Below are 13,564 nucleotides of genomic sequence, written 5' to 3'. Positions count from 1 at the left end.
ATATGCTACATGAACCCAACAAAGAAACGGGAAAAGAAATTGAAAGCACGTTCTGTCTACACCAACTGTATAACACAGCTGTAAACAAATATGACATCACCAAGATTGTTTTCGACACATAAAGTTAACCTGCACTGCTAGGAATGAGGAAAAAAACTAAAAAGGAGGACAAGGCATGGGCCCTACCTCTCTCGTTTCTTCTATCGCTCCCCCTTTCTTCCCCTCTCCCTGCCCTTTTATTCCTGCAAGCCACAGCTTAGGTGCTTCAGGTTTCGATGGCAAATGCCGCGGCTAGCAACATCTGTTCCTTCATTTTTATTGTTACTATTTTTATTACAAATAGCCACTAACAACAACTACAAGGCATGAAAGCTCTAAGAAGGGCAACAGGATGGTCAAAAAACACAATCTGCCAGAAGTAAAAAAAAATTGCGATGTCTGTCCTTAAATTGCTTGGTTGGCAATCAAGGTTGAGCTTCACAGTTCTTACCGATAATATGTACTATCAGCGTCAAATGAAATGCGAACAAAACACCTGAAACGCGAGGACAAAAAATCAAGCATATTAGAGGCAGGAGGTGAAATACAGGCGTGGGCTATTAACATTTCAGAAGAGCGGTCTTTTCGGCTTCGGTGGGAAAATCAACTGCTCATGTATTCTGCCTTCCTACTATAATATCTGCGAGTTGTGCTGTTCGCGTTTCAATTGGCTTGTTCGCGTTTCATTTGACGCTGATAGTACACTGCCTAGCTTCAAAACAAGTGTCAGCAGCTGACAGAATCGCACCTGCCTTTCCACTTCGTTTCTGATGACTAGCCCGCATTGAGCTTTTTTTTGCACGCGAAAACGCGCCGCTGAACTTGCCCAATCACGGGAGCGTATCGTGTCTGCTGCGTGCGCCCGTGATGGAGCAAGTTTGGAACCACGCAGCGTGCATTTCACGCGCGGCGAATTTTCTCGCGCAAACGCTCAAGCGATTGCAAGCGGTCATCGCGTATCGCCACGAGTATGGTTCCAGGCTATTAACAGTGATTTCTTGTGTTCCCTCTCCCCCGTGAACGATACCCCATGAAAAGAAACAAAAAACAGAACATCTATCAAGACGAAGCCCTCCGCGACTAGCATTTGAAATGTCTGCTTTGTTAGCACAAGTCGGTCGTGCTTCAACATAAACTATGCGCTTACGTGAGTGGATTCTCGTTCAAGTACCGCGTAAGCTAGAAACGTAACAAACATCACTGTAAAGGCACTTTTCTCTGGCGGAGCGCGACGAAATTTATGCCAAGTGTCGCCCGCGCTGCCGCGTATCAGTACCCGCCAGCACGCTGTCACCTCGAGGCGGATCACGAATCGCACATCACAGTGTTTCGAACCAACGCGTTCGAGACATCACCAGAGACAAATCGGCGGCGTTACATACCATTGACGACGTAAGTCGATACACAGCACACAAAATTCCGCGGTTGCTCACGGACAAGTTGCCGCACAAATACTGCGCAAGTAAGTAAGTGGAGGTTGCGCTTCACAGGATCGGGGTTGAGATTGTCATAACTCCAGCCGTGACACGAAAGTGGCCGCAACTGCAAGGTTTATATCCACGCCCGGGTGTCCAGTCTGCGAGAACAGAAACATTACAGTGGGTCTCTGGCCACATCATCGTTCACTCCTCGACTTCAGTAGATCAGCGAGCCTTTTTTTTTCTTTTATTTAAGCATCCTTGTCATCCATCATTACTTACCGTTTTATCGCTTTAAAAAATAAAAATCGCACTACTGGTGCTACATTCGTCACTATCATCATCGACGTGGACGGGCCCAGGGCTGCAGGTGATATTTAAGTTTCTTTTACATATTCGCGTACTTTTTTGCTGTTTCAATCCGATCAAAGTGTATTTAAAGCTGTTCGAATCAAACTTCCTTTCTATTGAACAAAACGCCATCCATGGCTTGCCGAGCCATCGCTTGGGGAACCACGGAACTGCGAGTCTATGTCTGCTTGAGACGCTGTTCTTCAGACGAAGTAAACGGAAAATTCCACGCAAGGAAATTCGTCTGCCCTAGACCCCAGCCTTCAAATACGAGGCAGTTTTTCCTTCTGTAGTCTGCCGACGCTAAACGTAATTCTGGAGTAGCAGTAATTAAGTGGACGTCGACGTTGGATGCTGAGACGCACATGTCAAGACACCGACGTGAGCACGGGACCAACGGGGTCGCCAGGACTATTTGCAGGGCCTGTGGACAGTTCACCTTGATATGGCCACGAACGCAGTCCGTTTGGTTTTGTTCAAATCGATTTCGGCCTCGTTACAGGGACAACTTCACGAACACTTTAAAGTGAGTTCTGCGAGTTTCTGGGGTCCCTCAAGAATACGCTGACATGGACATTCTGCAGTACTGCGGCCGGTAAGTGCTGATCAAATGAGCCGTAGGCTTAGGCGTAAGCCACGCTGCAATATTAGGCCTATTGGGCGGCCAGTCGCGTTAGTTCTTAGGACAATCTAGGCTCATGCGGGCTTTTTTTGTATTTGTTGTCAAATGGCGACGCTGCTCCGATGGCATGGTGAGTGCACACCTGCGACTTGTGTACATACTACAAGTCTTGGCATGCTTGGAGGGTAGATGCCTCCTTCCTTCTTCACATGCGTTGTACGAGTGAGACAATGGAGAGTTTTAGCATTGCGGGCTTTGCGTGATTGCGTGCATAGCGGAATAGCGGGTCCAGAGTGCGCACACGCAGACCGCTAACGGGGAAATAGCGTTAGCGTACGAACGCAATTTTCAGAAGTTAGCGCTGCGGCAGTTACGGCGCCCTTAGCGTGAAAACATGGCGCCGTCCCTCCAAGCGAGAGCCGCCCGCCTCACCCGATTCAGCAGTCCTGGCGATTCCGGTCGGCATGTTTACCGGCAACTACTGGTGTTGTTGCTTCTCGCTATGACTTACCTTGCTTCGACGACAAAGTTTAAGCTGCCAGTCAGCTCAGTTTTTGAGATACGCCTCGATTCTGGACCGCGCAAGCCCACTGGGACCTCAGCGCACTGCTACCGTCTGCAACTGCCCGAAACGCAGCAAACCTAGCAAAAACGTCCGGAACGAAACAAGAATAGATTTGGAGCTTTTTCGCGGTGGTTTATAGACTTAAATGATGTAAAGCGAGTTTATATTAATTATACAAAAGTTTTTTGAACATTAGACGTCATCTTATGGCAAATATTCTTGCTCGAACGGCTTGTAGTTAGCATTGCCTTGACTAGATGGCGCCACTGATTTATGTTTTTTATTTCATTTTATTTCAATTTCGGGTTCATTTTGCACACGAAAAGAAGCGCTGCAGTAATAATTCGTTTAATAAACTCGGAAATATTATACTTTGGCTAGTTAGCGGCAGTGTCGACCATTTTTAGAAGGACCGTTCGCGTCCATGTCAAGCAGATGGCATTTAACGTTTTCAAAATGCTGTACTAAAACGGTGTGGGGATAAGTTGCTTGCGGCACGCTGACGCAATTTCCCTTAGGTCTGCTATCACGCTAACGCCATACTAAAACTCTCTAATGGCGTTGCTACACGCTTCGCGCTCTGGACAGGCGTAGGTCGTTTAATAAAGCGAACATACACAGACATGAATATATTTTTAGCATCTCGGTAAATGGCTAAAAAAACTCGTTTGACGCTTAGGGCGCGTTCTTAAAAGCAGTCATGGCGTACACGACGTAATATTAGCTGGGAGACAGGGAATACCGACTGTTGCGTAAATCAGAGAAAATAGAAAAAAAAATTCTCTCGGCCTAACTGCCCGTTTGTTCAGGTTCAAATTTCGCACAGAGGTTGCATTTGGTGGTCAGTTTTGTTTTATACTACGCTTAGATGGGGTACTTGCCTGATTCGGTCAGAATTATTTGGAAATCCCCATCGTCTGCGGCGGCGACGACGAATCAAAACCGAAAGACTTCGCAGCAGTGGTACCCGTGGCGCCATCTGGGTCTTTTCGGGTCTGTCATTAGCTGGGTCTATCCGGGCGTCTGCCATCACCACCGCTTGCGGAGTTGGCAAGCTTCGCATCACTTCGTTTGTGTGGAAGTAACGACGCGGCTTTTACGCGACGACGTATACAGCTCGTTCGGTGGAAAAGCCGTCGGCGCCGTAGTTGTTGTCGGCACCACTCATCGGAAAAAATCGTATCATGCCAACAGTTTGCCGCAGAATGTTCCCGATGGTGTCATATGATTCAGCGTTTCGTGCAGCATATACGTACTAGTTAAGTTGGAGCCTAGCTCGCGGCTGTGATTCGAACTGGCGACCTATAATCGGGGGCTGCGTAAAAAAAATCGTATCATGCACGGTTTCGGTGTCTACCAAGACAAGTGAGACTGCTACTGAGTCGTTTTCTTGCCTCGAAAAAACAATTTTCGATCTGTCCAATGGGCAAGGCGTCGCGCCGAACGGGCGCATTTAGTGGACTCCCTGGCAGTGCTGCAAGACGCTGTCGCGGCCCAACTCCATCGGCGCTTTTCGGCGCGCGCGTCCCTCGCGCTTGGGGGCCCACGCGTCGGCCAGAGCAGGTCTTCGCATGCGCGACGCGTCGGCCACGACGCTCGTAAGTGGCAGATATCGGCGCCTGCGCACAGGCGCTAGCGCGCGCGTCGGGAGCGGGGTCCGGTTTTCAACAATCGGAGGACCGCGGGGCTCTCGTGGACTCTTTTCTTCATGGCTGAAAGCTCTTTCAGGTTCCCCCAAATTTTCTTGGAATCCTTGCATCTTCCCAACCATCTTTTATTTATTTTATTTATTTATAGAACACTGCAGACCCTAGGATGGGTCCAAGCAGGAGGGGCAAAAGTACATAAAAAAACTCCAGTTAGTACGTCTTATCTTGAGACTACAATAACTTTAAAATGAAAAAAGTAACACAGACAAGATAGAAAGTAGTCCTACAATTCATACAACCAGCCACTGAAGGTTAACAGCAAGTATAAGCATAAATAAGGCATCTTAAGCAAATTGTGTCTTGCCTGACACTAGTACGAAATGAAGTGAGATAGAAGCAACAGGACATAAAGCATGCCACAAGCTGTTTGACTTATCAGTGTAACCATATAACATTGATTCTCTATACATAGTACATCCACTCTTGTGACAACTGCATGATAAGGCATGCCACAGGCTGTTTGGTTTATCACAGCGTACACAAAATATTGATTTAAAAAGTTGTCAAATTTCAGAACAGTTAAAAGTCAAAGTCTTGCATGATGAGGGAAGGAACTTTTGAAGAGGGGCAGTGTTGCTTGTTCTTCGAGTGCTCTGCCTTCGTTCCCCGGACAGGATTCACAGCTGCAATGGTCCTGAAACAAGGACAGAGCATTGTTACTCCTCGGACAGTGAGTATATCTATACTGTCTTCAAAGAAATAATAAACATTGCAAGAAGACTGCACCCCTCCTCCTACCCCAAAATTTAATTCCTTTGTAGCCCACATTTCAGTTTCATTGTGTGCACTAGTGAATATATCCAGTAGTCTTTAGTACTCGGTACAAAACCAGACTTCAAGCCAAAATAAACCTCTCCTAAATGTTCACTTTAAGAAGGTTTTTAACAACCATAGTGTTTTGTTACTTGCGTGAAAGCTGCACATTGAACTCCAACACTAGTTTTTAAAGGGATGCAAAAACAACTCCATGCAACCTGTTGTTCTTGGGAAAAATTCATTGTCTGCACTTTCCCAATTTGCTGCACGCCGCGGTGGCTCAGTGGTTATGGTGCTCGGCTGCTGGCCCGAAAGAAGTGGGTTTGATAGCGGCCGCGGCAGCCGAATTTCGATGAATGCGAAATTCTAGAGGCCCGTGTGCTGTGCAAATTCAGTGCACGTTAAAAGAACCCCAGGTGGTCGAAATTTCCGGAGCCCTTCACTACGGCGTCCCTCATAGCGTAAGCCGCTTTGTGGCGTTAACTCCCAATAAATCGAATCAAACCAATTTGTTGATGTCAGTGTGGCAGCGAAAAAATTCATTTATTGCTGAGAAAACTAAATTCAAATTCTGACGTATACACCAAAAAGGACTTCATGACCACATTTTGAAGTTAGTTGCAGGGCTGCTTAGGGCCTTGTTATCTGCACCCAGAAATCTGACGTGTCAGTAGATTGCAGTCTGCTTACAAAATGAGGCAATGATGACAACACCTGTACTTTGTTTCTTCATTTTATGTAGCTTGTAAAAGCACCATTTCAGTCTCCTTGCAATCAGACAGTAGCCTCTCGACAAAGGCCAACTTCAGTTTCCATTCAGTGTTCCTTCAAAGCGCTCTCTGACACCAGAGTAGCAATGTCTATGTATACACAGGCCGAATCATCAGCATGCCTATTCTGTGTCACCCGAAAGTACAGCCGTAAGCAAAAATCTTTTGACAGGTAATAAGTAAGTTTGCAGTACATATTAACGTGCTTTGTCTTTACAGATTTAGATGCATGACGAGGGATATGCACATTTTAGTGAAGCTGGAATTAACAGAACTGAGCAGAGGCTTGTTTGTATTACTAATGCCCAACTAGTGATATGCAAGTCTAAAATGATGTCTAGTGCTGCAGAGCAAGCTGTTACGTGAATGTGATGTTACCCTCTTACATCTGCACTCAGCTTCCACTGTCCCAGAATAGTGTAAAGTGCCTGCTGCTCTCAGTAAAAAACTTTTCTGACCACAACCTCAAGCAATAACCCAGCTAAAGAAACGTGCAGAATGCACACAAAATATTCTCTGTAGGCAGAATCAAAACAAAATTAAGCAATAGCTTCGAATAAAACTTTTGGTTGAGCATTGGAAGTCGCACATTTTCAGTGCTGCAGCATTTTCCCCACACGCCGCTAGTACGGCTCACATGCAGGCCTCAATAATGCAAGTACTAACAGCCTTTTTCAGTATCCTGGCTTATGCTCAGTTTGAACTGGGCTGCAAGGAAAAGGTACTTTCACTATCGCGCATAGCTGTCCTCGAGGCTAGTCAACACAGCTGAGCGTGTCTGTACAGCATCCTGGGCTCCTCACTACTTCCACATATAAATTCCCCCCTACAGATGCACTTTGGAAGAAATATGTGCGGCTTACAGCGCACCCATCAAGAAAGCTTCATGTCAACTGCAGCAATAACAATGCTGTATCTCTCATCAGCAATCCTCACGTAATTGACTCAGGAGCCAGTTTATTGATGCACACATAGCGAGGTATATGCCACAACAATATGCAATGCTGTATGCATGGGTTATCTTGCATAGTATACAATTCAAGACTGTAGGCTCAAATACCGCAAAAAGGAAGTCTTCCAGTCGATGGCACCAACCAACCGTTACGATGTTGTGGTTATTTTGGCTAATTTGTGGTTTATCCTTTCCCTTTGCCAGCTGGTGTGATGGATTAGCAAGTGCATGGGAATTAACCATGAAGTCGTCAGAATCATTCAACACCATAGGGGCATTTGCTGCTGCATTCTTCAGTTGTATCCAGCTATAGTCACAATATGAAGTATTGCCTAACAGTTCACGCTCAAATGAATGCAAATCAAAATACAAAAGAGAAAAAACCCAAACTTCCCATTAGCAGTGAACCTGTCTCCGACAAGTGGGAGCAATGCCAGCCTCAGGGGGAGGGTGACTGGTGCAATCGCACAAGACATAACCAAAATGGGAATGCTGAGTTGCCCTGTGGGTGTTATGCTACATCCTCCCATCCTCTATCCACTCTCCCTCTGTCCCTTGACCTTCAAAAGAGACATTTCCAGAGCTCTTCAAAATGAGGGAGACAATAAGTATGCCTGAAGCATGCCAAAATGAGTGCATAACTCGCTACTGTAGAGGGTTGCAAAGGGTGCATGCACCTTACAGATGCGGCATAGTTTCAGGCGTCGTTGTTGCGGGCAGGACGATCTAAATGACATTCTTTCCACCTGTAAGCTCTGCTGCGGCAGAAGGGAAAGGGGTAGGGGAGGACAGTTGTGCTTAGAGAGCTTTGTCAGTTCACTGCTTAGCCCTTGTCCCGTCTCAGTTGTGCAGATTCTTTCCATCTTTGAACTTAAAACTGCCTTCAGCACGCCCTGTGCATTATCTAAATTGGAACACATCTGACTGTGTCAAGCTGTATTGCCTTTAATGGTGGTAGGAAATAATGTGTTCACCATTTCTCTCCCTTTTGCATGCTCTGCTCTGTGAGAATTTCATTATAGCTAGTTCTTCTTTTAGGCACCCAGTGCTACAGAGCAGCACTGCTTGATTTTAGGCGTTAATTACAGACCTAAATGTAGACTGGGCTTTTTGCTAATCATCATCTTTGAGACTCACAGGATTTTGGACTGTGAGCCCATAGTTACTCGTTCATAAGAAACACCTGTCTTGGACAAAAAATGTTTTTAATTCTGAATGGTGAGAAAATGGGCACAGAAAATTTGAATGATTTTGTAGAGAATGGTTGTAGTGCTACTATTGTTGCTATGTGCATAGATGTAGACAAAAATTTTGTTCAGCGTTCTGGCAACTTAGAAACAGAGATTTGATTTCCTGTGTCTGGCATTATATCGGCATGGTATGTTTTTATTTTGAAATTCGTTTGCTTCTACCCAATCACCTGTCCTGCCTCTTGCATTGTAGCCATGGACTGTGCAAATGAACTCTCCTAACAAGCTGTCTTGCCTTATGCGCCGTTCTAAGCAAGACAATTTACGAAAGAAAAAGAATGCCGAAGTGCTAAAATTGCTGGTGCATTGTGACAGTTTTCAAGAAAAAGCAGAGACGATAGAAAAAGCCCTGTTTAAAGTACAGGAACAAGATGAATTATCGTAGTAAGGTTAAAACTAACCTGATCTAGCCTGGCTAACTTTGCACGGCCTGCTGTTTAACCTGAGTAAGTTCAGCTCATGTCGACAATAGCTGTTTCGCCCCACTAAACGTTTGCCCATGTGTATGCAGAAAAGTGGTACGCCAGACCTTCTTCACACCAGTCTGCAGCCAAGGCACTGTTATTAGGAACAGAAGGAATCCGTGATGATAAATATAACGCTTGTACCATTTTCTACATATCCAACTTGAAAAAGGCTTCAATTCTCCTGTCACCCATTTTAACGCTATCAAAATTTTGTTATGCTGGCTTTTTTGTAGGCACTATTAAAAGCGGAGCAGGCAAGACTAAAACATCAGCTTCATGAGCTAAATAACGGTTTCAAAATAAGCGGAAATACCCTGGGAAGGCCAGTATCGTCAAACACAGCGACCCAGAGAAGAGAGATTGCATGAAAAGTGGGACAGGTGGAGGGTACTCATGGTTCTAGGAAACTAACGCACAACTTAAAAATCTGGATACCACTTCTCTGCTGCTTCACGGATATGTACACCAACGTAACACATGTTGACTACGATAACACCAAAGTAAATCCGGCCGGTCCCGTCCGTGACCGAATATTACAACCATTCAAGACATTTTAGTGGTTATTGCAGGGGCAGATTCATGGGTGCAACTGGAAGGGGAGGGGGATTTGAAGGAGGGGGGTGGGGTACATTAGAACCATGTATTCCTTGGACATTTTTCATCTAAGAAATGAGGTTCAACATGGCTGTTATTTAATATTTTCCAGTGGGAATCCTTTCCTTTTAATCAATTTCTCCTAATTTCTCCTAGGTGAGCATTACCATATATCCTAAACAAGGTTTCTCAAAGACACCTCAAAAACAAGTCTTCAGTGGACGCTGTATATTTAACATATTAAGACAGAGTATTCTGTTTCTGCTGCAAGTTTTTTGACAGGGATCCCATGTAATCACCAGCGGCAACTGGATAAAATGACTGGAGGCACATGGCACAGATTCTTAGAAGCCTCGAATATTTGACAAATCACTTCGCACCATATCAAGCTTGCACAGAGGCAAGTCTAAGAATGAAGCATAGCAAATGCATTGACAAGGAGCATGAACTCATCATGGCACAAGCGAAGAAACTCTTCAAGAATGTCTTAGAGCACCTGATCAAGATAAAAAGCATATATGGTATTTCATGGCTGTTCAGACTGGCTTTTTGCAATCTGTGAGGAACCAGGGCAAAAAAAAAATGACAACAGACTACACAGAAGGAGGACCACATGAACTGAAGCACTGAATGATCAACTTTTGTACAGTTTCCTGTCAGCACACATGGCAAAAAAAGATGAAACCATATCAGGAGATACCCCGAAACAATGTGACAAGTGGTTTTTTTAGTCTGAAAAAAACAGAGGGAATAAGCCAGCAAGGATCTACACAGCTGTTTCTAGGATACAGCAGAAAAGCAAAGTTAGTGAAGAATGGCCAACAAGGAACATGGAAGAAACCAGGGAGGAAACAAGTGCACAAGACATGGTCTTGAAAGCTAAAACCAATAAAAGAGATAAAAACGTCACAGGCCAATGAATAACAGGGCAAAAGACTAAAAAGATTAAAGTCGCAAAAGTGACAATGAGGTCAAAGACCAAATGTAAAACCAGAAGCAAGTGGTGAAGGCAAAAAATAAAAAAATACGTCTGAAGGCCGAGGGTGCACATGGTGAGACAAGTGTAGCATATCTAAAATCTGGTATTGCATGACAAATAGGCTGGTAGTTTTTCATATAATGAAACTGAAGGTTTCCTTATGCACTGGTCCTTTATTGCCAGTATCTTGCCTGCTTTTATGATTTCACAAGCCAGTGAGTTCTTGTTCTTCGCTATTAATTCCATTGTTTGAAATTTGGATAAACGTTCTGTTTCCAAAATTTTACAGTTCCGACAGTGAATGCCAAGATGGCAGCATTACTCATTATCAGAAAAAGAACTAGCCTACCTGCCATCCAATGCCTGGTTTTAGCTACACAACACTTGTCTCATCATGTGTATCCTGGGCCTTGAGCAGTATTTTTTATTTTTTGCCTTCACCACTTGCTCCTGGTTTTACACTTCGTCTTTTCCCTCATTGTCAACTTTTATCACTTTTATCACTTTTAACTTTTTGGCTTGTTACTTGCTGCCCTCTGAGCTCTATCTCTTCTATCCCTTGTAACCTTCAAGAGCATGTCTTATTTTTTCACTTGTTTTCATCGTGGTTTTTGGCATGTTTCTTGTTGGCCATTCTTCGCAACCTTTGGTTTTTTGCTGCTTCATAGATACAGCTGCGCAAATTCTTGCTGGCCCATTCCCTGTCTTTTCCGCCTAAAAAAAATCTGCTTGTCGAATGTTTGTCTTATTTTGGTGTTCCGTGATACAAGCTTTCATATCAAATGGACCTTGCCTAGCTTATTTCGTCGTGTATCTGACAGCTAGGAAGGTGTACAAATAGCTGTCCCCATTTCTTCTGATATAAAAGTTGGCAGTTCAGCATCCACGTCGCCGCCTTCTGTGCAGCTCTTTGCCCAACAGAAAGTGTTGCTCTAGCTTTTCACTGTAAACAACGGAAACTTTCTGCGATTACATGAGTTTCTTGGTTAATACGACAAAGTCATAAAAAAGAATTTAGGTGTGTGCCAGATGTGGTAGATCACTACTGCAGCAAAACAAATTAGAATAAAATATTTCATGTGATGGTGAAGAATGTGATCAAGCATTTCACAGAAAATGAAATGACTGAAGTGAGTGCTTTTTTGCCTCTGATGCCTCCCTTCTGGCTAGCAATTTCATGAGTACTGGAAAAGGAATGTGTACTATGGTGGCAAAGATACCTTGGTGAAAAGTGCATCATGCTGCGCCATTTAATAAGTATTGTTTTTTTTTTCCCCGTAACGCAAGTGCAAGTGCTTCTGTGGCACTGCAACAGCAACAACTGGCTCTCTTGGATAAGTCGAGATCTCACTCTATGCGACTGTTTCTTACCAAATACGCACTTTATCGGTCCCTTCATTACTGGGATCTTGTTGCTGCCACTTCTCTTTGAATAACTATACTACTTGTGTCACTTTGATGCCCATTCTATTTATGTCCCTTGGACTGGTTGATTTATTAAAGAAATTTTAATCAGACATATAATATCTATGCTTTGCTTATGCATGCACTTTTAGAAGAGGAGCTGAAGGTGTCAGCATTTTCAGTTCATGTAACTAAACTCATCTTTCAGAGGCAGGCCTCTTTGCTTTTCTATATTTTAAACCGTACTATCTGCTTGCAAAATCGGTGGTCCGGGACCTTCGGTGGCATTGTGGTGGCGACTTCCGGGTGCCACTATTGGTTTGCAGTATCCCTTCAGGCTGCAGCCATCTAAGGGCACAGCTTGCGGTAATGTACTGTAAAGCACAATTTTGTTTTACAATTAGGCTTCCCTCTGAAAAATACTGAAAAAAATTGCAATGTAAAAAGGTAATATAAACAAAAAGAATAATGAGAGGCTTTGCAAGTATGGGCCTCAGCAAGGGCTCACACAAGCTGCGGTAAGGTCGTCCCTGAGGCAACGTGATACTGCCAAAATTTCCTGGCAATGTTGCAATGTTGCAGGGGTTACACTTACTGAAAGGAGAAAATTAAAAAAGTACGGAGGCTGGAACACATCTGTGTATTTTGAGGGACTGTTCTGCTACCATATACGCCTGTGCACACAGACAGGAAAGCTACTGGCAAAGCTTTGTTTGGTAACTGTCATCACTGATTACTCAGTTAAATATGGGGTGCTTCACTCCATGCAAGGACACTGGCATGAAAGCTACAAACTGCTGAAAATGAAAAGTTGCATGTCATTCAGAGATCTGCCCTCGGCCATTGTTTATGAGACATTGGACGCATACCTAGCACACTTCCCTCTTTTCCGCATCTCTGGAGGCATCTGCATATATCATATAGTGTAAAAAGAATTTTTTCCATCTTTTTCTTCTTTCGCCCTTCCCAAAGCACAATGTATTCAACACAAGCCTAGCTAAACTCTCCGCTTTTCTAATTTCCGCTTTTCTTTCGCTGCAGTGTCTAAAGATACACCTCACAGACTGTTCATTCTCACTGAGCGTATGGAGGATGTAGCTGCCGGCCCATGGCTAAATCTCATCCAACATGATAGTGGATGCTGCCAGCCAGTGTACTACTGCTGCATGCAACACTCTTCTCTGCGAAGCATTTGCAAGTTCCATGCCACATATTGTGACTTGTGAGGAGTTTCAAAGGGAAGTTTTCCCATTTTTATATCGCCGGCTGTCATTCAGATGAAGTAAAACAAGCCCAGCTCTCCCAAAAAATCCCCGATATATGTCTTCACACCCGGTTGCACGTGCATATAGCACTACCATCGCTCGCACCAGTTCACATATATAAGCAGCAAGCGATGTGGCGTGCACCATCAGCTTGGTGCTTTTGCACTGGTCTTGTAATCTGTCACCTCTGCTCATAATTTAAGCAAGTTATCACCAGCACTGAAGCGCAGCAGAATGCTTGCTAGATCGAGCGCCTCTGCTGTGCACAGCACGCATATTCCTAGATGCACCTATCCGTATTACATAAGAAACAATGCTAGCTCTTTTTTATCACCAGATATAATATTCATCTTTCGTGACACTGGTGGAGGTGCGGCCGATGCTCCCTACTCCTGAGGACGACTCGACGCGTCCGCCTCTTGT

The 13,564-nt window shown here is 44.4% G+C and overlaps 2 protein-coding genes across 17 annotated transcripts in view; one reads left to right on the top strand and one right to left on the bottom strand.

Annotated features, from left to right (window-relative positions):
• LOC149354001 (uncharacterized) overlaps positions 1 to 2,247 on the bottom strand; it is a 79,505-nt gene extending 77,258 nt beyond the window's left edge. For 3 of the 11 annotated variants that reach the window (XM_089582985.1, XM_089582986.1, XM_089582988.1), the window contains exons 1-2: positions 1,740 to 2,241; positions 1,422 to 1,615 (exon numbers count right to left, since the gene is read on the bottom strand). The gene's annotated coding sequence lies outside the window, so the exon portion shown is untranslated. Of the gene's footprint in view, positions 1 to 1,421; positions 1,616 to 1,739 lie in introns of all 11 variants that reach the window. The other 8 variants (XM_089582994.1, XM_089582996.1, XM_089582995.1 and 5 more) reach the window with 5 other exon arrangements.
• LOC149353997 (uncharacterized) overlaps positions 1,805 to 13,564 on the top strand; it is a 171,205-nt gene continuing 159,445 nt past the window's right edge. For 3 of the 6 annotated variants that reach the window (XM_089582998.1, XM_089582999.1, XM_089582997.1), the window contains exon 1: positions 1,811 to 2,334. In XM_089582998.1, the coding sequence (XP_089439124.1) occupies positions 2,254 to 2,334 (81 nt within the window). In that variant the 5' untranslated portion in view covers positions 1,811 to 2,253. The other 3 variants (XR_016291138.1, XR_016291136.1, XR_016291137.1) reach the window with 2 other exon arrangements.

Source organism: Amblyomma mixtum, chromosome 3 (assembly GCF_055824585.1).
Source record: "Amblyomma mixtum isolate Tamu chromosome 3, ASM5582458v1, whole genome shotgun sequence".
Lineage (NCBI taxonomy): Eukaryota > Metazoa > Arthropoda > Arachnida > Ixodida > Ixodidae > Amblyomma > Amblyomma mixtum.
Note: the sequence above shows the minus strand (reverse complement) of the source record. Positions and strands in the feature narration are given on the sequence as shown.